The following is a 24,816-nucleotide window of genomic DNA, read 5'->3' as shown; positions in this document are numbered from 1 at the left end:
GGCAGCTTCAGGGGACTCCCCAGCATGAAACCCCCCCCGGCCCAAAAATACTTTATCCATCTGTGGGCACCCCAAAAGGAACACTGTTCCCAATGGTGAGAAAAAAAACCAATTAGAACCACTTCCCCCACTGTAATTGTCGTGGGAAAAGTGGCTCTGGGGAGCAGGTGGTTTTGAGGAGAGCCCCCCAAACTGCTATGCAGCTTCAGGGCACTGTCCCACACAAAACCCACAAGGCCAAAAAAAATTGGACCAGGGGGTCCAATTCCTGGGGCACCCAAAGCCAAACCTAACTTCACACCAGAGAATCTCTATAGGACCCAAATGCACTACATCCATCTATCTACTCTATGAACCTTGCTGGCCTGGAACCAATATAAACCCAGTTGCCAACGTCACTGCCACACAAAACACAATCTGCTCAAGGTCTGCTCTGCAGACCTGGCTGCAGCAAACCCAGATGCCAGTTCTCCAGCCCTGCCCCAAACAACGCGGGGAGAGCTGGCTAAGCACAACAAGCATGCTGGTTCTGGGTCTCTCACCCAGATGCCAGCTTCCCTGCCACAGAACGTGCAATCTACAGATGCAAGCTCTCCAGCCCTGCCCCAAACAACACAACTCTCAAACAAGAGAAGCGGTGGACCACACATAGCTCCACATAATTCTGTGTCTGACACAAAGCAAGAAGCATTTAGACTTACCTTGAGTGATGGCTGGCTGGCTGGTCCAGGCTCTTTTGCGTTACCCAGGGTACACCACAAGGAGGTGAGCCAGAGTTGCACCCCAAAGGAGGATCACTGGGAGGACCTCAGGTTGTGTGAGAGGAAGGGAACCATTCTTTCTCTCTCAGCGCAGCAGCACACCAGCTATCACTGTCTCATTAGAGGAATCTCAACATTGGTATGGCTGCTGGCTAGCTGTCATCACTGGCAACTTCCTCTTTCTTCCTCCTGCCCCCGAAAAAAACCTCTGGGTTATCCTGGCTGGGCCTGCGGGTGCTGTCAGTTTCAGTTGGGGGCTGCAATGGCCCTTTCAGTATTATTAGGCATTTGTGGATAGGGACTGGGGAAATTTGGATTGCTATGCAAATTTTAAACCAACATTCACTTTTGGTTTGGGGAGGGGTGGGGGGATGCACTGCCAATCAATTTGTGAGTGAGTTTTTGGGCTGTCTCTAGTCTACGTTTAGTGGGAGAGTGTTTTACAACCACCTTCCAAGCGCGGGCCAAGAGAGGATGCAGGCACAAGTAGGTGCTCACTTCATTCACTTTCAAAGTCTACATTTGGGGAGCCAAACAGAGGCAAGTTGACCTTCAGGAAGACCAACTGCTCAACTGTCCAGGGTTGCAGGCGATTGTAATGTGGGCAGACAATGTTGTCCATATGCGAAAAGACGCGTTCACTCTGCACGCTCGTCAGTGGGCATGAGAGGAACGCCACGGAGGAGAGGACTGGCCAGATCACCTCCTTCGCGACCCAGTAGTCCAAAGGAGACATTTTCTGTGACTTGTTGGGCTCTGAAAGATAGTCCCTCAGCATTGCAGCACATGTCTATGCTCTCAGGGGCCTACCGCTCCCAGAGGGCCAACGAGCCGCCAGATGAGTGTCATCTCGGGACTCTTTGTGGTGTGAGTCTGGTGGGAAACATTGCCTAGCCGGGGAGGTTGGGGATGAACAGCAGTGGAAGTGGCAGATGAGCTGCTTCCACCCCCCTCCTCCTCAGCTACCGGCACTGGGCCCACCCTGACTCTGCAGCACTCGATCTTCTGGGAGAGCTTGTCTTGCCAGCGATTGAGCTCGTTGGCCCGCTCGGTGATTGTGCCCTTAAGGTGTGGGTCTAACATGGTCGCCATCATGTAGACCTTATCCTGGGTGAAAGTCTGAAAGTGGGCCTTAAGCCCTTCCTGCAGCCTAACAACCAGGGCGTGCACTGCTGGAAGAACGTCTGCACGGCTTTGAGCTGACACTAGAAATGAGGCCAGGTCCTCATGTGGACCATGGGGACGACCAGTACAGTGCTCATTGTGTCCGACGAGAGCATTTCTGTGTGGGTCTTGAAGGGCCCAAGAACCTCCACAGTCTGAGAAATGACCACCCAATCCTCTTGGATGAGATGGTTCTCATCCCGAAAGACCCTCGTCTCAGAGACAAAGGCATCAAGGGCTGCTCTCTGCTCCACCATGCACTCCAACATGGCACAGGTGGAGTTCCAGCGTGTGCGGACGTCAGCGGTGCCCTGGTACGCCTGTCAGTGTCTGTTTCTCACGCAACAGATATGAGTCCATATTGCTGCATGAGAAGTGACCCATGACGTGCCGACACTTCTGGAACAGAAGTCAGTACTCACAGGTCACGGCTAGATAACAATGATCCTGGCTTTTTATCTGGCCCAATGTGTCCTTAACCACGAAGTGGAGAAGATGGGCCACGCAAGGAAGACCGTTTAGGCCTTGACGCTGGACAGCCGACTAGATGTTGGAGCCACCATCAGTCACCACGAAGCCCATGGCGACGTCCCCACTGCCTACGTAGCCCTCTAACTGCCGTGAGGGGATGACTCTGAGAGTGTCTGCTGTGTACGGCTCATTGACTACTTCGGCGTGCAGCAAGGCCCAGCGATAGCCAGCCTGGCGACCCTTACCCTTCCTGCTGCTACTGCCACCCCCACCCTGCAGCTCACTGGATTGCCACTAATGCGCAGTCAGGGAGAGATACCCCTCGAACGCATGTTGGGAAGTCCAGATATCTGAGGTGAAATGAACAGTCCCCCCGGCAGTGCCTTCACCAGAGATCTGGTCGCCTTGAAAACAGATGGCACAATGGTCCTGCTAATGGTGGTTCTAGCATAAACTTTGTACCAGGGCGCCAGGTACTCGAGCAACCCTAGCACCCCAGGATTCTCGACCACTGAAAATGGAAGCTCATGGGCGACTGACCTGGCACGGTTCCAGGTGATCACCCTCCTGCTGTACCTGTTTCCCCCTCTTGGCACACAGGTGCCACCCCCACCAAACATCTCAGGCAGAGATGGCTGGCATCCCTGCACTGCCACAGAACTCTCCTGGAGAGCTCTGGAGGTAGTTGCAATGGGACGGACCTCCTGGCTGGGTGGTGTTGGCCACTTGGGCACCCCAGCACCAGCCTGCTTCTCCCCCTTAAGAAGCACCACCTGGTGGTGCGTCCGCAGGTGGTTCCGCATCCCCCCTGGAGTCAGGTGGGCAGGGTCGTGCCCACGACTGATCCGGGCCCTGCTCAGCTGGCACTACGCAGAGCGTGGATCCTCCATAAGTCAGAAATGCTTCGGAGGTGTACGGATGCCCAAGCTAACCGGCAGCTTGGGTGTCTGGAGCCACCTCCTGTGAGGTGCTTGGGGGAGACACATTGTGTCTCGGGGTGGGGCTGCCGAAGGGAAGTGGATGAAGATGGAGGCACCTCGTGTGTCTCCATTTCTTCTCCCTCTACCCCATGAGGCCTCCCCTCCTGGCCATCCCCTGAAGGACTGCTGGTGCCCGAAGGAACCGAAGAAGGAGGCTAGTCCTCCTCAACCAGCTTCTCCTCCAGCTCCTACACGACACTCTGCATCCTCCTTGGGATGATTGTTTTGGACAGAAAACTGTTTCCAAAGCTCATCTCCAAGGAGGGCTGCCCTTGCTGAGGCCGAGCGACATCAGCTGGAGGAGAGACTGCCTGAGCAGCAGACCCCTGCTCAGTGCCAGCACCTAATGGCACCTCTGCTGGGGGCACCCCAGCAGCAGCCTCGATGAAGGGGCCCAAGGCGGGACTTCTTCATCACACTCCGGCCAGAGGTCGGAGTGCTGGAAGGCGGCAGTGGAGTGGCCCTATGCACAGGTGTGGGGGGGGGGGAACTGGGTCCTCCCCCTCCCCTCCACCCCTCTAGTCTTCTCCTTGGGCCCCTCTTCTGCTGCCTGTCACTCATGTCACCCTTGGTCAGTCTCATACAATCTGAACTGAGAGTGGGGTTTTTTACAAACCTAACTCACTGCACTGTACTCTGCACTAACAGGTGCCCTGACTTCTTTTTAAAAACCCTCCCACCAAAACTTGTTTGTTTGTTTTTTTGGTCCCTAACCTGTCCATCTTTGGGTTGGGGTAGTTGTGATCTGGTAAAGTTTAGGAGACTAGGTGATCCTGCCTCTACCTGACTACAGTTTTGAAAAGGCTACCTTGAGATGAAGGCAATCCTTGTTATATCCTCCTAGTTAAACTTCTCCTAACTAGATCCTGGGACAAACCGGATTTCCTTGCAAACTAGAAATTAGGTGTCCCCTATAACTTGAGAGAAGCAGTGGTTTACCCTATGGAAATCTTAAGGATGCACCAGCTTTCAGTGGGTGAAGGCAAGATGCACTGCAACCCTAGTCTCTTTAAAAGGGAGCCTGATGTGGCCTAGTAGTCACACTGCCTTTTATGAGAAACCTAAAATCTTTTTAAATCACCCCTATCTGGCCTAGTTGAATTTTTAAAGAAGCTAAAGCCCTAAACTGGATTAATTTTTTTTTAAATGTCAAAAAACACAATCCCTAAAAACACCCTTATTAGTGGGGCAGCCTATTTAGTGGCCCTAGCCAAACCAAAAGCACCCTCAGACTCCAAAAATAACTCTATAAAAACATGAAACCAGGCCACACACCAGGCCCCACACCAACCAGAGGTAATTTAAAAAACCCAAACCTTACAGAAAGAAACTTAACTTTTAAAATCTCCCCCCCAACACCCCCCCCCCCCAGAACTAGGGAAAGGGACAACAGGATATGATGCAAAACCAACAGCAACCGATCCAAACAGATCACTGAGAAAAGCCCAACAAACTCAGCTGTTAAAAAAGTGACCTTTTTAACAATGAAAATTAGGCCAAACAGCACCCCCCCCAAGAACCAGAACCAGAAGAGAAAAGGAATAACAGCAGCACAACACAGCAGCAACAGATCAAACACAATCCTTTTAAAACAGTAAAAAACTTGACTTTTAACAATACAGAAATTTTACCAACCCCTCCCCCCCAAAAAAACATTCACCCTAATCCCAAGAAATCCAAGCCACCCAAATCAGGAAAAGTAAAAGGACACTGCACTTTTAAAAGTCCTCTCACTAAAGTAAAATATGGGCAAATTGGCAACTCCCCTACCCTTAGCAGAACTCCCTAACCTCAAATAAGCTACCCAGTACTCACCCACCCAAATCTGGATAAGTAAAGGGACTCTGAGTCTTAAAAAGTCCTTTTACTAACTAAAATAAAAATAAGAACCCCAAGATTGTCTTACCTTAGACGTCTTCCCTTCTCCAGACAGGTCAGGCAAGGCTGAGAGAGAGGAGCAGCAGCTGAGGCCAAGGGCCAGTGCAGCACAATCTCTCTCTCACACCAACACAGCAGCAATGGAATGCAGTCCAGCCAGGCGGACTCCTTAAAAAGGTTCTCTGGCCCTACACAGAGCAGTTTCAAAAAATACCACTGCTCTGTGATTGGCCAGAGAACACTGTTTACTTGGATACTCAAGTAAACAAAAGAACAACAATGTTGCTGATGGCTGGGGGATTAGCCCAGCCATCCACTACACAACAGCCCTGCAAAGCATGCATTTATAATGCATTTGCAAATGCATGCTTTGGATTGGCTGCTGGGGCTCCTCTCCCCCTCCCCCTCCCTGATCCCAGGAAGACTATGGGAGAGGCGGGAAAAGGCTTCCAAAGGCAGGAAAGGAGGCAAGCAGCTCCCCATAGGCTGCAGAAGCTCCTTTCCCGCCTTTTCCATGGACTTCCGTATACTTCTGAATATTGATTCGGAAGTATACCCATATAATGGCTTCCAATTGGATTCGGAAGTATACGGCGCTGTATACTTCCGAATCAGGGGTTTATCTGTTGATGTTTATCTGCTGATGCTGCTTTAAAGTCTAGGAACATTTCTGTGTGTGAAATGAATGCAAGAGAGGTTCCTGTCATTGTTCTTATATGGGTGCACAGCAAGGAAATGCTAAAATACAAATGAAAGTAGGCTAGAAGCCAAAAAACTGCTTTAGATGCACCAAGGAACTTGGAAAATTCCTGTGAAAATTTCTCAGCAGGTTCCACTTTTGACAGTTCTTTGAATTTGAAAGCAGTTTGCTGTGTTCCACTGAGGCTGCTATAGAAGAAACACATATCCAAGGCCCTGTGAAACTGTGTGAATCTCTGCTTTGTGTCTTCAGTTCTGTACTTAAATTTACATGACATAAAGGCCTTTTGGTATGATACAGGCCTTTTGGTATTATGAGTGATTTATCTTGTTCTGTTGAATATTTCTATTGAAGGCAATTGTTTGCGGCTTATTTTTTAAGATGGAAAGGCTCCCTTGAATGTATTTGGTCATCTTAAATGTATATCTATGGTTTCTTACACAGACAAAGAAGTCATTTACATGTGTCCATTTAATGGCCCCATTAAAGGAAGAGTGTACATAACAAACTACAGACTATACTTGAGAAATGTGGAATCAGTAAGTACTCTCTAGTAGCATGCTGTACTTGTAATAAAAACCCAGCTGTCAGCCAGTGAGCAGCCCATAATTTTGTTCTTAACCACATCCTAAAACTTAAACCAGTATCAGTTAAAAGCAGCATAATTAAGACTTACTATCAGCCCAGTTGTTTCAAAACAGTATACCCTTCAAAGGCTCTCATAAAAAGTATAATTTGTGTCATGTGATGAAATGGCAGTAAGGATGAGGCAAGGTGAACTTTCTCTGGGTGGGATTTCAAAGTGCTATTCTACTTGGTGGATTTTTCATGCATAAATTCCAAAGTGTACCTCTAAGTTATTTTCTTGAATTTAAAGTTCTGTGGAGTATCTATTCCATTGCCATTTGTCTTTGGTGAATGCTGAGAGCAACACAGAAAAGAATTTGAATGAAGAGGAATCATACAACCTGAATTGTGTTGGGGATATTATTTATTTACTTTATTTATAGGCCACCTTTCTTGCCAAGACTGAAGACAGAAGTAATGCGCCCCTGCAGTATAAGACATCTAATGCACAATGCAGTAGTACAGATTCAAGCCACATTAGACTAGTTATATTATTAAAAAGTAGTAAGTGAAATTACAAAGACAATGCAGTAGAAACAGGATAATGCCTAGAATGATCAATGCAGTAGATTACAGTGCTATTCCAATATGAAGACACCTTCCTGAGCTGTTTCTTCCTGCTACAGAAAGCTGTATTTTATCAATCAACATTTTATTTCTATCCCGCCCTCCCCGCCGAAGCAGGCTCAGGGCGGCTAACAATATCAAATACAATAGATTATACAATAAGTATTTAAAAAACGTATCTAGCTTTAAAACAATCTAATTTAAAATTTTAAAATTAACATTCTGGTGCTATTTCCAATAAGCATTTTAGAACAGGGGTCTCCAAATTTTTGGAGCCTGTGGGCACATTTGTAATTTTGACATAGCGTGGTGGGCACAGAAACAAAATGGCTGCCACAGGAGGTGGAGCCAGCCGCAAAATGATTGTCATGGCTTAACTTCAGTAACATATTGTAGACCATTGTGCTGTGATGGCAGCTGCCACCAAAGCAACATTTTAAAAACTCTTCACAGCAATCAGAAGCCTTGCCCCACCCACTTTCTAAGAACTTTGGGTGGGCACCAGAAAAGGTAGTGTTAGACACCATGGCACCCATGGGCACCACTTTGAGAACTCTTGTTTTAAAGTATGAGTAGAGTGTGTTGCCTCAAAATATGTTTATTTTATTTACAATATTTGTATACCACTTCTTCAGAGTCCTGCTTAAGGTGGCTTACAATTTAAAAAAACCCACACAAGCAGCATAAAAGAACTAATCACGAAACAAGAGCACAGGCCAACAGAAAGCTGATAAGATAAAAATCCCTCATTAAAAGTCCAAGTAAGAAGATGTGTTTTAGCTTTGAAGAAGGTAAAGTAGTCACCAGGCACAAGGTGAGAGGGGGGTGGTTTCCAAAGGCAGGGTCCCACCACAGAAAATTCTCTGTCTCTGGTCACCACCTGCCTCACATCACCTCTGAAGGCTGGGCCACAGAGAACAGGATTTGGGAGCAGGGGGGGTTTTTTCCTGGAAAAAGATGTGCCTGAACTCTCGAGGGAAATGAAGGAGAACTACATGGGTACCCCTTATGAACTTTTAAATATTTTGGTTCTGGAACTCCAGTATTCGAGGTATAGGATTGAGGTAATTTTCTAGTGACTATCCTGCTAATGCACAGATGTGAAATTGGGTTTGTGGTACAAACTTGAAATGCTGCTTTTTCCAGCATCTGCTCACACTATATTTTCTGCATATGCAAATAACAATTTATGTGATTGTGAAGCTTACTCTTTATCACAGGGAGGCAGTTTCCATTAAATTAACATAATGTGTATATTGCAGGGCAAAGCTCAAAGAAATATATCCCCCCCTTCTAAAAATATATAAATGTGGATTGTTAGAAAATGTCATTGTATCTTTTGCCTAATTAGGATCCTGTTGTGATGTTACATGTTCCTTTGGGTGTAATTTCAAGGATTGAGAAAATGGGAGGAGCTTCAAGTAGAGGAGAAAACTCATATGGATTAGATATTACTTGTAAGGTAAGATTTAAAATCTCAGCTTATTTTGCTTCTTAAATTTTAGTTGCATTGTTTACTTATTTAGCAGTCTTTCATTGTTTAGTCATTTAAAAGTCATATCCTGCTTTTGCTGTGACATGGATATCTCAAGTTAGCCTGATCTCATCAGATCTTGGAAGTTAAGCAGGGTCAGCTCTAGTTAGTATTTGCATGGGAGACCACCAAGGAACACCACGGTGGCTATGCAGAGGCAGGCAATGGTAAACCACTTCTCAGTGTCTCTTGCCTTAAAAAACCCTACAGGGTTGTCATAAGTCAACTGTAGTGTGATGGCAAACCCCCCTCCCCAATCCCGTCTTTTGATCAAGGGTGTTTAAGTCAGTTCACTGTAATTAAAAACAGGATACAAAGATATAGTCAAATAAAAATAATTTAAAAACAAAAATGTCTGCAGGCTAAGGACACTTTCTTTTTAGTAGCACCCACTGAATAACATGGTCCTTACTGAGTAGACGAGGTTAATGTTGCTTCCAAATTGCGTATCAGCCAGTTAGAGGGCTGCTTTAACCTGTGAAGAGCTGACATTATGTGTTGGATCTGAACTATTGCAGCAGTTTTCACCAAGTCCCCCTTCCCAGGGTACGCCCCCCTGCCCGGTCATGGAGGGAGGGAGATTCCATTAAGCAGTTGAAAAATTTGGTATGAATCCTACCCAGATTGACCAATCAGTTTGCCAAAGTGCCAACTGTGTCCTAACCTCACTGTCATGGGCCCTTTTTTATCTTTGAGAACCAGTTTGGTGTAGTGGTTAAGTGCGCAGACTCTTATCTGGAAGAACCGGGTTGATTCCCCACTCCTCCACTTGCAGCTGCTAGAATGGCCTTGGGTCAGCCATAGCTTTCACAGGAATTGTCCTTGAAGGGGCAGCTGCTGTAAAAAGCTCTCTCAGTCCCACCTGCCTCACAGGGTGTCTGTTGTGTGTGGGGGGGAGGGGGGGAGATAAAGCCATTTCCTGCCTCTGCATAGCCACCCTGGTGACTGCTCTGAGATTCAGAGTATAGGGTGGGATATGAATCCAGTATCCAATCTTGATTGTGGTTAGAAAATACATGGGAGCAGACTTCATAATTCCCTCATACCATAGAGCCATGTTGAAGTTGCCAAGGGAGGTCCAGTACCTTAAAGTGAGGAACTTGGGCTGTCTAAGGAGACACTTGAAGCCTGGGATCAGAAGAATAAGAATTTGTTGTTCTTTCTGTGTCATTGCGGTTTATGGATGGGAACATGAAGATGAAGCAGTAGGTGATCCTGGCTGGGTGGGCAGAATTAAAGTATATTACAGTTTCAAGACTGTTCTTCCTGCCAAGGATATAGATTTGATAGTAGTTGAGTACTGCTCTGTTCATCTGGTTATCATCATTTGTTTTTCTTCACTGATAAATTGTTGCTTTAAAATTTAGTATTTAGTTGTGTTGTCTGTATAGGTTCAGTAGAAATGTAAAGTATCTGTTATCAGTTTGCCTATTACTGTACTACAAAAGACCAACTGTGTATACTTGGGCTTGAATCCTTTGCTTTTTTGCCAGCACTCCTGTTCATCTATTGCAGAGGCAGTTTGGCACTGCACAAATGTCTTCATCTGATGCTAGGTGTTCAGTTCGCACATCATCAAAGTCTTTTAAGGTGCCAAAAAGTACATAGCATGAGAAGAACATGCTGTGCAGCAGAGGACGATCTCTGCAACAGATAAAGAGAAGCTCAAGCAGATAGAAAGGATAAGATTGCCACCTTGGTCAGTGTTTACTGGGTTTTGGGTTTGTTTGTTTTTTTGAGTAAAATAATGTTTCATATGCAGAGTACATTTTTGTTTGTGGCCTGCTGCACAGAGATATCCTTTAATATATTCCAAACTTACTGGCATAACTGATTTATGAATAGGTTTGCTCATCAGTTTATGTTCAGTTTGCTGTTTTTAACCTTGTGCTTTAAAATTTTAGGATATGAGAAATTTACGCTTTGCATTGAAACAAGAAGGTCATAGCAGGAGAGATATATTTGAAGTCTTGACCAAATATGCTTTCCCACAGTCACATAACTTGGTAAGGTGGACTTTTACTATACATTTCTCTGGCTTGGTGTCAGGGGTATGTGGCCTAATATGCAAGTGAGTTCCTGCTGGACTTTTTCTACAAAAAAAGCCCTGGTGATACATATTTGTATCTAAACCGACCTTTTTGTAAACTCCTTGTTGCCTAAAGGATTGGTATGTTATGAACTGGTTCTTAAAACAGGACTATCTTGGAAGTCTTCCAAGATTCCCATGTTGGGGAGAAAGGAAAACAGACACAATTGTCGAAAAGTAGAAGTGCTAAGCCAGACTGTGTTTTATGACCAATTACAAGCAAATAATATTATACTGATTATACTGGACTGAATTTCTGTGATATATTGCTGATCAGATCTTGTGTAAGCAGTCTATCATGGCCAGTGGCCAATCTGATGCCTCTGTCACAGTGCAGCATCTTTGTGACTCCTCTTGGCAGAAGACACTGACATTTTTCACTGAATATCATCATAGCTATTGAGAGTTTTGGTTCTTTGTTCTTTTTGAGTGTCAATTCTGTTAGTGTGATTAATAAAGCTCTGCCTGAGTAATCCTGGAATGAGGATCCACTATATGATATTGTGTAATGATTCAGTACATTTTGTTTTAAGGGGGAGGGAGTTAAATTGCACAGAAGCATATTATCTTGTTTTGGAAACAATAGAGGGCACTGACAGAATCGCAGCAGGAATTGAACGTTTGGTCAAAATGGATTTATTTACTCAATTGGTCAGTCAGATGTTGCACAAGCATTTTTATTTAATTGGAATGCCTAGTAATTAGTGCATTTGTTATGTGAAACAATGAATTAGATTTTAATTATTACAGTTCATTGCAATACTAGGTAAAGTTTTAATAAGTGCAGACAAGTCACCAAATGGTTCTTCTTTTTAGCTATTTTATTTCTTGGAACTCTGGGGTCAGCCTATAGTTAAATGGTCTTTAAAAAAAATAGAAATGAAATCAGAAATCAAAGTAGCATGGAGACTGATAGTTTATGATCCTATTTGGAGTTATCTGCTGTTCAAGCTAGTTGCCAGAAGGAGAATGCTGTGCCTCCCTTCCCCTCCCCCCTGCCCCCCAAAAAATCTAGGAGAAAGCAACCTTCTTAAACCAAAAAGATGCTATAATGGAACTAAAAAGATAAGCTACAAGTTACACTTTGGCATTCTTGGCTTCATGTGTTTTAACAATTTATTGATAGCATATGGTTACAAAACTTAATTATTTCTTAATTATTTCAGTACTAACCCATATGACATTTCAATCCCCCCTCCCTCCCATGTTGACTTCCCCGAGGTTATAAATTCAAGTTCAATACTAAAGGTACTACTAACTGATCAAAATTCAGTATATATATATTCTCTTTTCTCTTTTTTTCCCCCTTTCTATTTCCCTCAATAATGCTAAAAAATTGTCCAATGTCTTTTTACATTCCACTCTTTCTCCATATATCCTTTAAATTTCCTCCACTCCTTTTTGAATATCTCCAAATCATAGTCTCTTAGTGTTCTAGTTAGTTTGTCCATTTCACTCCACGATAAAACTTTCATAGTCCAATCCCATTTCTCTGGTATTTTTTCTTGCTTCCAAAGCTGCGCATACAGTGTCCTAGCAGCTGATAGCAAGTACCAAATTAGAGTCCTGTCTTCCTTTGGAAATTTTTCTAATTGTAATCCAAGCTAAAACGTCTCTGCAGTTTTCTTGAAGTCATAGCCCAGAATTTTGGAGATTTCTTGTTGTATTATCTTCCAGTATTCTTTCGCTCTGGCATTCTTGGCTTCATGAAGTGATACTTGATTGCAGTCTAGTTATAGACAATGAGTTGACTAAGGTGCCAACTCTGAATTCAGATTGGCTAAAACACCTGCATTAAACTGAATGCTCCCCCCCCTTCCTATTTGGCCTTGTGGTCCAGGCTATCCTGGAGCCCTCTGGAGCAAGATGGATAATGTGAAGACTGAGCTTGAGGTAGTGGGGACTAAAACACCAGTTACAGGTGTTCTTTCTCCTATCCCCCACCCCTGGCCTCTTGATGCTTGCATGTGTCCAAGAAGAATGGATTTTAATCAATTCCAACATTATTTTCTGTTTCGTTTCAGAACTTCTTTTAATTTTGATATGCAAGCTGGAAATAATTTTAGATCTTTGGATAGCCTTTAAAAAAAGAATTGATAGCTTTTTCTCCCTTTTGGGTGTGTGTGTGTGTGTGGAAAGTGAGTGTCAGACCTACTCCGGGATGATCTTCCAACTGAGATCATCCCCAGATGCTACACATGTGCCCGACTATGGCGTTTTCACAGTTGCTAGATATTCATCTGCTGTTGACAGTGTGTGTTGAGATGCCCTAGGAAATGAGCAGAAGACCTTGTTCCTGCTTTCCTGTGGAATATAAACTCTTCTAGGAACTCTTGAAAGTGCATTGGGAACTGAAGCAGACCTTGTCCTCTTACATGATCTTAAGTTATTTTGTGTCCAAGAACTGTTGATTTTTGTTTCATTTTCAAGACCTTGAGCAAGTATGATTTAAAAACATATAAGTAGTACAGTTTTTAAAAGTATATTTTATAGAAGTGTTGTTGTTTTATTGTTCTCACATGCAGAAAACATTAAGAAATGAACAGTCTGAGGAACATTCCAGAATGCAGCTCTCTCCTCTTCATACCCTGTTCCTGTCTTATATAAATGCACTTACTGTACTAACTCTGTCAGCAGGCAAAAAATAGTTCAAAAACAAAATATAACCTAACTCCTCCCTCTTCTCCCAGCTTCCAAACATCAGAGCAACTGATTCATTCTTAAATTGCTGGGCTGTAAGATAATACAATAAAATGTTCTCGTGTAGTTTCTGAAGCAAGTATATCTTTGTGTCTCATTATACCTTTTTTCTGGTAGAACATCCTTTGCATACATAGTAAGCTGCATTTTTAATTATTAAAGGGGGGGCTTGGTGTAAACATACAAGGCAGAGATACTTTTGCTTAAGGTTACATGCTGCAAGAAAATAGACAGTGCAGACTTGTAGAAGCAAACTGAATGGCTGGCTGTTGCTTTGCAGGTTGGAAAAATAGTTTATTTGTGTTGTGTTTCTTTATTGCTCTGAATTGCTAAACTATCCCACAGTGAATGACAATGATAATTTCTGTGCTCACCTGATCTGTGCTGTTCACCTGCACTGGCCCCAATCCACTAATTCTCTTTTTGCAAAGGCAGCTTTGCACGTGTGCTACTTTTCTGTACTCTCTTATGAAGTGGGGTGGGGTCTGCTTGTTGCCCACGTGTGTGTTGGGAGGTTCTTACTTTGAAAGGTAAAGCATAGTTCCTATGCTTAGAGCTATTCTACACATCAAAATCCCAGAGAGCTCTGAATCATGCTGACTGGCATACCCTGGCTGCTGCCTTAGTTTGGGGAGCATCTCCTCCTTAGTAGAATAGTTCTTGCTACCTGCAGGTGTCAGATATGCAACAACAACAAAAATAAGTTACACTGTAGGATAGTAATGATAATAATAAATACCAATAATAAGCATATTAATTGCCCTATCTCAGTTCACGCCAGGTTCTAGGCGATGTACAACACGCCATACAAATATAATACAGATTAAAACCAACACAATCACTTAAATTAAAAAAATTCAAGCATACCAGGTGGTGCCCTATAAGATTTTTCTTTTACATTCTGGACAGCCAGGGCATTGTACGGGGTGGGGGCGAGGGGAGGAACTTACAAATCATTTGGTGGGGGGCAGTGGAAAGGAAAGATGCCAGCCAATAACAAATTGTTGCTGTCCTCAACCAAAAGCCTGGTGGAGCATCTCTGCCTTATAGGCCCTACGGAATTGCATAAGATCCCGCAGGGCCCTGATGTAATTTGGCAGAGAGTTCCACCAGGTCAGGGCCAGGACAGAAAAGACCCCAGCCTTGGTTGAGGACAGCCAGACCTCCCTGGGGCCAGGGATCACCAAAGAGTTGTTTCCAGTAGAGTACAGTGCTCTTCCAGGGACATATAGATACTATTAAGCATAACTTTTGATGGAGCTAGTTTTGTTGAGTTTTGACTATAGGACTTCATTAAGATGTACCACAGAGACAACACTTGTATGTCATGTAACTAAACAGAATTCTAAACAATTTTGTGTTGGTTGTTGTAGATTTTTTGGGCTGTATGGCCGTGGTCTTGGCATTGGGAGACCTGACATATTGCCAGCAACTGTGACTGGCATCCTCAGAGGTATAACCCAGAAAACAGGAGTTCTCTCTGGGTCAAAGTGAGAAGATGGTAGACAGGTAATTTATATCTACTCAGGAATGTGGGGTATGGCTGAGTCATTACCTTGTAGGAGTTTCCCAGGCTGCAACATGCTAATAGAGGAGCTTTCCTGAGGAGGTTCCTTTGTATATAGGTTGGCTATTGCAATTTTAATCTTATATGTGGTACTGTTATAAGATGTAAAGCATTTTGTGTTTTTCAGGACTGGAAGCCATGCCCTATTCATTTTTAAACTCTCTTGCTTTCTATTGAAATTGTGTTTATATTTATGGATTTCAGTGGCTTCCCTGTGTAATCTAACATGGTAATTGGATGTGTTGTCCAGCATTACAGTCTTGAAATAAGTCTAACTCACAGGACACAGTATCTATGTTCAGCCATATCTATGTTCAGAGCAAGTTTGGTGTAGTGGTTAAGTGTGCGGACTCTTATCTGGGAGAACCGGGTTTGATTCCCCACTCCTCCACTTGCACCTGCTAGCATGGCCTTGGGTCAGCCATAGCTCTGGCAGATGTTGTCCTTGAAAGGGCAGCTGCTGTGAGAGCCCTCTCCAGCCCCACCCACCTCACAGGGTGTCTGTTGTGGGGGAGGAAGGTAAAGGAGATTGTGAGCTGCTCTGAGACTCTTCGGAGTGGAGGGCGGGATATAAATCCAATATCTTCTTCTTCATCTTCTTCTTCTTCATCTTCTTCTTCATCTTCATCTTCCTCTTCATCTTCTTCCTCTTCTTCTTCCTCTTCTTCTTCTTCCTCTTCTTCTTCTTCCTCTTCTTCCTCTTCTTCTTCTTCCTCTTCTTCATCTTCTTCATCTTCTTCATCTTCTTCATCTTCATCTTCTTCATCTTCTTCTCACTTTGACCCAGAGAGAACTCCTGTTTGGATGCCAGTTACAATTGCTGGTGAAATGTCAGGTCTCACAATGCCAAGACCATGGCCATACAGCCCGGAAAATCTACAACTAATGAACTCCAGCCATGAAAGCCTTCGACAAAAAAATCTTCGAGAACAAAATCTTGTGTCTATCAATTACAGTAGAGAAAAATACATCATTCAGATTGTTTCCATGGACATATTGCAATGTTAACTAATTTTTAAAATGTCTCTCACATGTCGTTGGTTATTTTTAGTGCTGTTGAAGACAGGGTGTTTAAAATGCTAGTAGGATAGCAACCCTAGTTTCCTTCCAAGGCTGTAGTTCTGCTAAGTTCATCTGTTTCCAGAACCTCTCAATCAGCTCTTCAGCTTCTGTTATTGCAGCTTTGCTCTGGGCAGCTGGCCTGGCATCTGCAATGAAAAGAGCTAATCAGAGGAGCTCTTAATACGATAATAGGCTGTGCTGTGAGTCAAGGATCAGATTGGTAGGCTTTACCGCACAATACAGTATTTAGCTGTGTAATATTTCATAGATACCACTGTTGTGTTTTGAATATTAGAACGCTTGAAAAAAACCGAGGGATCCTCCAGCTTGTTTGCTCCCTCCCCCCCTTTCTCTCAAGCAGCTAGCTAATGAGTTATTTCTGTTTTTGCCACAAACTGCCCAGAGTGGCAGACTATAAGCCCTCCTTGGAACTTTGGGCTATACTGAAAGCACAAATTATAACTTGCCAGCTCTGGTGTGCAAATAATCAGTGGCCTTCCAAGATGTGAAATGAATTCAATGCCTGATGGTACCGGGGGAGATGGGGGGTGGAATTTACGTGCAAGTTCAAAGGTTGCATATGAATCAATACTGCTTTGGTCTGAGATAAACCACCAATTTAAGAATCTTCATACACCTTTTTCTAAACAGTGTGGCAAAGAAGGTTGCCAACTCCAGCTTGGGAAAATTCCTGGAGATTGGGATCAGTGCCTCAGGAGGGCGGGGAGGGGGAGGGGGAGAGCTCAGCAGTTATGTGATGTCATAAAGTTTAGCCTCCCTGGGAACTGATCTCTGTAAGTCTGGAGATCAGCTACAATTCTGGGAGAACTCCAGGCCCCACCTTGCAGTTGGTATAATCCTTGAGGCACAGTAGATTGTAAGACTGTTTACTGTGCTGCTCCTGTTTTGTAATGTCTGTTTTTATGGTATTGTTTTAGCTCTGTTGTTTTATTGCTGTGAGCCGCCCTGAGCCCACTTGCAGGATAGTGCAGGGTATAAATCTAAAAATTAAATCAAATTAAATTAGAACTCAGGCATCCTTCGGTACTATTAAGGATAACATTTGATTGCAGCTAGTTTTGCTATTTTGTTCAGTTTTGACTATATGAGTTCATTAAAATGTACCATAGACTCGGCGCTTGTATGTCATGCAACTAAACAGAATACTAAAGCAATCTTGTGTTTATCAATTACAATAGAGAAAAATACATCATACAAATTGCTTCTTTGCAAGAGCCCTTTTATCATTTCTTCCTGCCACCCAAAAGCCAAGATGATGAGAAATCTTTTATTTTTAATACCCCTGTTGTTTGAGGCAACATGGAGCACCATTTATTTGATTACTAAAATACCAACACAAGTATAAACAAGTTTTACAGTACCTTTGGCAACTGTAGGCCAGATAATGTCTCTAGATAAGGGCAACCTGCAGAAGACGTTCTTCAAGGCAGAGTGCAGAGGCTTTGTGAGTGTAAGCATATATTTTACATTACTTTTTAATGGAGACCGCTTTATTTTCTCTCCCTCGTGGGGGCTTATTGAAACTTCAGCTTTGTTCAATGAGAGTCTCAGTGTTGTTAATCAAATCCTTTCGTATTGGAACCATCTTTGTCTTTCAAATATATTTGTGGGGTTTTTTACTGTTTCCCTGGATCCCACCCCCCCCCCCCCAAAAAAAACCCCAGCTACAATAACAACAAAAACTAGGGGAGGAAAACAGTTTATGGATGCAATAAAGAAGCCCAGTTATGTTGGTTTGCCATATTTTAACTTCTCGCTTTTCAGTAGCAGCAGGAGATCTTTCTAGTAACATCTGCCAAGATTTCCTGTACCTCACGGGATATTCTTCGTTTTCAGTTCACCTCATTTTCACCCTTGATTGCTAGTTCTTATACAAACTAGAAACCTTTTAAATGTTGGGAACTGGGGCGGAGAGGGCTCTCACACTTGTGACAAGGATTTAGGAGCAAGGAGCTCACCCTGTAGTGGCTTCAGACGCAAAAGCACTACTTTGGTTACATGTTACAGTTTGATAAATCTTGGCAGCAGTTAGTTTCAGAACCAAGTCCTGGTTCTTAATGAGGTTTGGTGTTATGTAGTGTATTGAGAATGAGTTAGAAGTCCATGTACATAGTTCAAATGTCACCCTTGCCTGCAAGTCATCAACTGTAAAACCACAGCTGTCCTGGTTGCACTGGACCCCCAAAGTGTTGTTGGCAAGTTGGCAGTTAAGGGCTTCCTGGTTTGGAAGTCAGGGGGCTTTATTGAACAGCTGTTGGACCCCAGTTTCAAGATACCCTGGCTACCATGGGACTCCCATTTTATAGGATGGTGGTTAAGGATAATCTATGTAAAGAACTTTCTTTAAGTACTGTATGGTTGCTAAAAATGAAGTATTCTGAAGTGTACTAATGTTTGTGTCTGTGTTTAAGTGGATTAAACTGGTGTTCCGCAAGTAGTCTTCCCTAGACCGTTTTCCATCTCAAACAACAAAACAATATCCATGGCACACACACACACACACAAAGCATCCAGATTCTTGTTTCCACTTATGCTGTGCCTTTATTTATTGTCAGGGTGGTCATCCACTGCATGGCACATTCCTCTGGCACTCGAGACCAGTATCTTTCAGTGAGCTGAACAGTGTCCAGTGCCCGAGGAATGTGATGCACAGTGGATGAACTGGAAGCAATAAAACAGCGACATCAATTTTAAAAAGAGAATCATCTAAGTAGCAAAAGGAAATGTTTTCTCTTGCCATTTAAAACACCACAAGCTTGGTGACAGGCAAACAGCTGCAGGAAGGGAGGGCCAGAGTCAAGATGTCGCAACAGAAAAGGCCCTGCCTCAGAAGTTAGGACACAGAGCAGAACTACTGTAGACTGGTAGGCAGATTTCTGTGGGAGCTGGTGGTACTTCAGGCATGCTGGTCCCAGATTATTTAGGTCTTGGGAAGTAATACCCAGCACTTTAAATTGTGCTTGAAAGCATGTTGGCAGCCAGTATTTTGTGGTGTGGCTGCAGTTTAGATTGCTGGTGTTTGGCAAGTTACACCTTTACCTGAAACCAGAGGTTAGGGGATCTGGATTGCGTTGAGCTTGCCCTGCTCTGTCAGTTGCCAGTTTCTCCTTACCCCAACCCTCTGTAATCAGTTATGTCTGCCCCATTCTTAATTGTTGCTAAAACCAGCCAGTGTTTGCTCTTAAACCAGGATTTATAGGCAGAGTTTTGCAAAACTAATTACTAAGCTAGGTAAAAGTTACTGTGGTGGGGATTTCACACAAGTGGGAGAATATACGATGCTGATCCCTTCACTGTAGCTTAGGGGTGGGCAGTAAAGTTTGCCTTGGCTTAGTGTGGAAGTAGAATTGCTTCATGCATCTTTCTTTTCCAGATGTGCAATAAGTAGCATCTCTAAATGATTGCTGTTCATCTCTCACACAATTGAGGTTGTTAAATGTTATTGAATAATCTTTGGCTTATTGTTTAATGGAACAGGCGGCTGTTTGCAACTCTATTTTAAAGATAAGTGCTCTTCTGCCTCTGTGCTTTTTTCTTGCTCGTGAAAATGAAAGCAGGATGTGGGAATCCTTGAGTTTCAGCGAGCTGCTTTCAGATATGCACCGAACACAGCAGAGGATGCGAACAAAGCCATTTCTGTCTATTCACGGGACGTGATGGGAGATGGCTCCATCCCTTCAAGCTGCTTCCTTCTGTTGGAATTCCAGTCTAGTAATTCCCCCCCTTTCTTTCTTATAGCAATTTTTTGCATTTCTGAATGAAGAGAAGTTTCCTGAAAATGGTTGGCTGGTTTACAATCCTATGGTTGAATATAGGAGACAGGTAAGTCTGCTTGTGGGCTTTTTTGTTGTTTGATTAGTATGTTGTCTTGCTTAATCTGATTCTGTGTCGGTTTTGAATGCTCAGGAAAGTTACCTTGGGGAGGAAGACATGGTAATTCTGAATAGAGTTAAACAGAAAAATAAGACACTGGAGGTTTCTGTTTTTATGATCCCTGCAATGCAGAGGCTAGGGACATAGCTTTTGTGATGCAAAGCCAGTGTTTGCCTATTGAGTCGTACCTACATGCAGATTTAGTCCAGAACTGCAGGTTTGTTTGTTCTGGAAGTTCACTGTCTGGATGTTTTCTTTTTCTCCTAGTGTTTGGTCTTTAGCTCTTTCAACTATTAGAGGAGAACATTATGGATCCCTGACTTGCCATGTTGGTGTCAGGCAACAATTTTTTTACAGGCTACTTTTGCCAGGGATTACGTTGTTATTTTTGTTTTTGCTATCTTCTGGGTGTGGAGCAGGTGTTTGTGAATTTCCTGCATTGTGCACGGGGTTGGACTAGTTGACCCTGAAGGTCCCACTGTGGTTACCAGGCACCTAAATTATACAGATACTGTCAGTTGTTTTTATTTCCCAAGATTCAAGAATAACATGGACACTTTAGGGGCCTCATCCATGATCATTGTAGCAAACTGGTATACTTTGGAATAAGTAAGGTCAGCATTCATGTTAGCTCAAAAGGAGTTGTATTGAGCACTAAGGGGTTGTATCATCTTCTGAGACTGTATGTAACACTTGTAGTTATTTGGGAGCAGAACAATACAAGACTGTAGAGCAGGGGTGGCCAAACTTGTTTCATGTAAGAGCTACATAGAATGAATGTCAGATGTTTGAGAGCAGGCAGGCATGCAGGAAAATAGATGTGGAGGGGGAGATGGAAAGAAAGTAACTTTAAATGCATTCTCCAAGCTGCCGGCTGGTTTGGCTTGTAGAAGTGACTTAAATAGAGAAATACTTTCTCCAAGTCAGCCAGTGGGGGCTTGGAGAGCCACACAATATGTGTGAAAGAGCCACATGTGGCTCCTGAGTTGCAGTTTGGCCACCTCTGCCATAGAGTAAGAAAGAAAAAGAGTAAGGCTTTCTAGAGAGGCAGTTCCTTCCATTTTTGGTACCCCTTTCAAGCAAGTTGATTTTTCCATAGCAAAATGGAGGAACAGAGAGAATGCTAATTCTTCTAACTTTGTTTTTAAACATTATCAGACAGTTATATTGCCTTAGGATTTTTTATTGATTACAGTTTATAGGAAGTGGGCATTTCATATTGCTGAGCCAGGCTTTGAAAATGATTGCAGCATCTTGTCTCCTGTGATTCTTCATAATCTCAGTGCCTACTGCTCTAGATCCTAATTTCGGTAAATATCTGTGGTAAATTGGTAGGTTATTGCCACCCTGTGGCCATAATGGCACACACAAGAATAAGCAGCACAAACATAATTTGAGCAGATATGAAATGGTGGCATGTAAACCATTGCCTCCTTTTTGTCTCTTCAAGGGTCTGCCAAATGAACAGTGGAGGGTAACATTTCTCAACGAGCATTATGCACTGTGTGACACATATCCTTCTCTTTTGGTGGTGCCATATAATGCTACAGATGAGGATCTCAAGAAGGTTTCTGCTTTTAGATCGCGATGCAGAATACCAGTAAGTAACATTAAGCTTTACAACATTTGCTCTGTATGACCAAGAACTGTTAGCTTCGCCTGTAGAACAAAAATGTTCTTTAGGAATCCAGCACAGGGACTGAATAGAACCTAAAGTAAGTCTGGCCTTGAGCATGACAACAGCTGCCCAGAGGAAAGCTCTACATTTTGGCAGTACAGGAATAGAACAGCAGCAAAAAAAAATTGGGGAGGAAGTATGAAAAAAAACCAGCTTCTGTTTTCACTGTGTGTATTGTTTGTTTTAACCCTGTATTTTCATATAATGTTCTGTATGGAAAAATGACCACAACACTGTCAGGACATAACAATGCAAGGTACAAATGTCACTGGCAGAGATGTGAAACACCACTGTGTGATTGGGGCTGGGGAATATAGGCAGTTGTAGAAGACAGAAAAAAGTGTATTAAAACTTTGGTTTCAATTTCTCCAGGTCAGTTTGAACCCACTTCTCAGGCACAAATTTAAGCAAATGACTGTTGAACCTTGTGTGTTCCATTGCGTATGAACATGAGAGCTCACATCTAAGAGCAAATCAAATCCACTAAAGTTTTGGCTTAATGTACTTCCATCTTAGTCTCTAGCATGGCACATTCTCTCTCTCTTTAGTTATAGCTAAATAATTAGAAAGCTGGATGGTACATATTTGCTGTATCCTGGGAGGGACCATTTAAAGGCCTATAGTTGGAAATGGGCGAGCTTTCCCTTTCCTCAGATTTAAGCTCTTGAACACATGCAGAGAGGAACCTTGCTGGATTAGACCAGCAGTCCATGTTGTCTGATATCCTGTTTCCTTGAGTGGTCTACAAGAAAGGCACAGAGGCTGAAACCCCTTGCCCACTGGTGTTCACTGTGCCACTTTTCTGAAGATAGTTCTTACTGTTTGCATATCTGTTTTGTTGGCTGAGCGTGAGCAAAGGGCCACGTGTATTCAACTGTGTGAAATTATTATAGTTGGATGCCCTATTAACTATTATTAACTGGAGCTATTAACAAAATGTTGCCATTTTCATATTGTGTTACTGCTGTGGTGTGTGTGTTTTTCCCTAAAATGTAAGAAAGGCACATGCAGTGAGCTTTCCCCCACATCGTTCCAGGCTTTTCATGGCTACACCAGTACCATTCTATGGAACATTTACAGGTTAAATTTGTAAACTGCTGAACTCTTAACTGAACATTTTATCTTGCGTAATTAGGTTTTATCATGGATACATCCAGAGAACCAGGCGGTCATCACACGTTCCAGCCAACCGCTTGTTGGTATGAGTGGCAAAAGAAACAAAGATGATGAAAGGTATCTGGAAATCATAAGGGAAACTAATGGCCAGCTCTCAAAACTAACTATCTATGATGCAAGGCCCAGTGTGAACGCTGTAGCCAATAAGGTAAGCAGACATCTTCACAGTATCTTTGATGACGGTTGCACGACAAGGCTTGCTTGTCTGTGATGCTTAATAGTCCTGTAGAAATACTTGCTTTGGAATTCACCTGTATTTTTGATTTGGAAATGGTGTTCTGTTGTGCAGTCAGTCTTGAGCGGTTGTCCAAAATGCCGTCGTTTTTGTCACTGCCACTAGATCTGCTCCCATAAGCCCTATATTAGTAGTGCAAATTCTTGCTGATTTGGTCATCTCTTGATTACCTGTGGCATCCTCTCAGATTTTATTCATCTTAAATGTTTCTACTTTGCTTACATTGGCACAGTCCGTTAGACTTAAAGAACTCTTTAAAACACACCTAGAGCAATAAAGTACAATCTGAATTAATGCTAAAATTTAACTAAAGCTGCAAGAAAACCACAGCAAGAAAAAACAGCTACTTATTTTCTTCCCCATACTTTTCTGAACAGAAATGTTTTCTGGCTTTTCAAAGACTAACAGGCTTAGACTTTCTAAGCAGCTGGTTTTACAGAATCAGAGTTGCAACATCTTTGGTAGCAGAGAACTGGAAGAGGGTCCTGGCAGCAGATTTTAAGGCACAGCTGGGCTTGTAAAGGGAGCATTTAACACACCAGAAAGTGAACTTTTAAAAAAATTACGATATGTGTGAATAGATACAAACCAGCATTTATTTTGAAACACACTATGGAGATTTGTGCCTGGTAATGGTCTTTTCTTTTAAATTAGTTGATTGCTTGAAGCAGCACAAAATAATTCTAATTTCCTATATTTGGAGAGGGTGGAAAAAAACTTTGCTGTTGTAAAAAAAAAATCCCAACTTCACTCCTCTAAATCCTTAAATGGGAAAAAAGTTGAAGAATTTTGCTGTTTATGAGTAGTTTAGTGGCTGCATTCCTTTCCTCCTGCAATCTGGCTACTCCCTTTGCTTTGTTATTGCTTGGTCCACACCCCAGGATTTCAGAGCCACTCCCACAGCTAAAATTAACTGTCTCGCTTTGCTCCAGACGGACAGCTAGATGGCTCTCTGTAATAGGCTTCTCTGTATGGCATAGACAGGCGGGAGCACTTGCATATCTTCTACAGTCAGCAGAACTTGGCTCAGCTTTACTCCAGTGTGGGAAACAGGATAACAACAAATACCTTGGAAAGTCTGCTCAGAGTTTCCGTGATTCCTCAGGGGTGTGTACGTTTTGTCTCTTATTCTGAAATGCTAGTGGTGAAACAGACTTTTACAGCTCCATTTCCCAAGAAGGCTATGGAAACAGTGACTGTTTTTCTTTGTATTGTCATTAATTGCTTTTATATGTGCGTGGCAGAAAAAAGAATAACATTGGGAAGCTAAAACTTGAATGGTAAAAAAATTATTGGGAGAAATTGGCATTTTAAATGGAATTGGATGGCCCTGAGACCTCTTAATTTAACGAATGGTTTTTAAATCCTCGCTGATGTCAAAAAAACAATGTGGACCATTTTGGAATAAACTTGCATTGATGCCAACCTTTCACTTATGCTGTAAGAAAATAGCTTTCTGGTCATGTTACCTGGAAGAAATCCCTGTAAGTTTGTTTCTTTCCCCTCTGAGTATCGATTCATTCTTTTTAGTAGGAAAACAGTGTGGAAGGCTACTGAATACATTCCTGCCTATCTGAATCAGATCACCTCCCCCCCCCCCCAAATATGTAAAAGAGCATGGCGTTGCATAACCTATCTCTACTTCCAATCTTCAGCGACCTGTCACGTTCTGCTTCAGAAGGTATTAGGCAACAGTACTCTTATGGAAGCTAAGCACCTGCTATTTCTTTTAC

At 43.0% G+C, this 24,816-nt stretch overlaps 1 protein-coding gene across 4 annotated transcripts in view; it reads left to right on the top strand.

Annotated features, from left to right (window-relative positions):
- Positions 1-24,816, top strand: part of MTM1 (myotubularin 1) — a 59,666-nt gene that overhangs the window by 19,893 nt on the left and 14,957 nt on the right. For all 4 annotated transcript variants that reach the window (XM_060250090.1, XM_060250092.1, XM_060250093.1 and 1 more), the window contains exons 4-9: positions 6,399-6,493; positions 8,500-8,610; positions 10,587-10,688; positions 19,860-19,943; positions 21,445-21,594; positions 22,808-22,996. In XM_060250090.1, the coding sequence (XP_060106073.1) occupies positions 6,399-6,493; positions 8,500-8,610; positions 10,587-10,688; positions 19,860-19,943; positions 21,445-21,594; positions 22,808-22,996 (731 nt within the window). The remainder of the gene's footprint in view (positions 1-6,398; positions 6,494-8,499; positions 8,611-10,586; positions 10,689-19,859; positions 19,944-21,444; positions 21,595-22,807; positions 22,997-24,816) is intronic.

This window comes from Heteronotia binoei, chromosome 11 (genome assembly GCF_032191835.1).
Source record: "Heteronotia binoei isolate CCM8104 ecotype False Entrance Well chromosome 11, APGP_CSIRO_Hbin_v1, whole genome shotgun sequence".
Taxonomy (NCBI): Eukaryota; Metazoa; Chordata; class Lepidosauria; order Squamata; family Gekkonidae; genus Heteronotia; species Heteronotia binoei.
The sequence above is the reverse complement of the archived record's forward strand: the minus strand, read 5'-3'. Positions and strand labels throughout refer to the sequence as shown.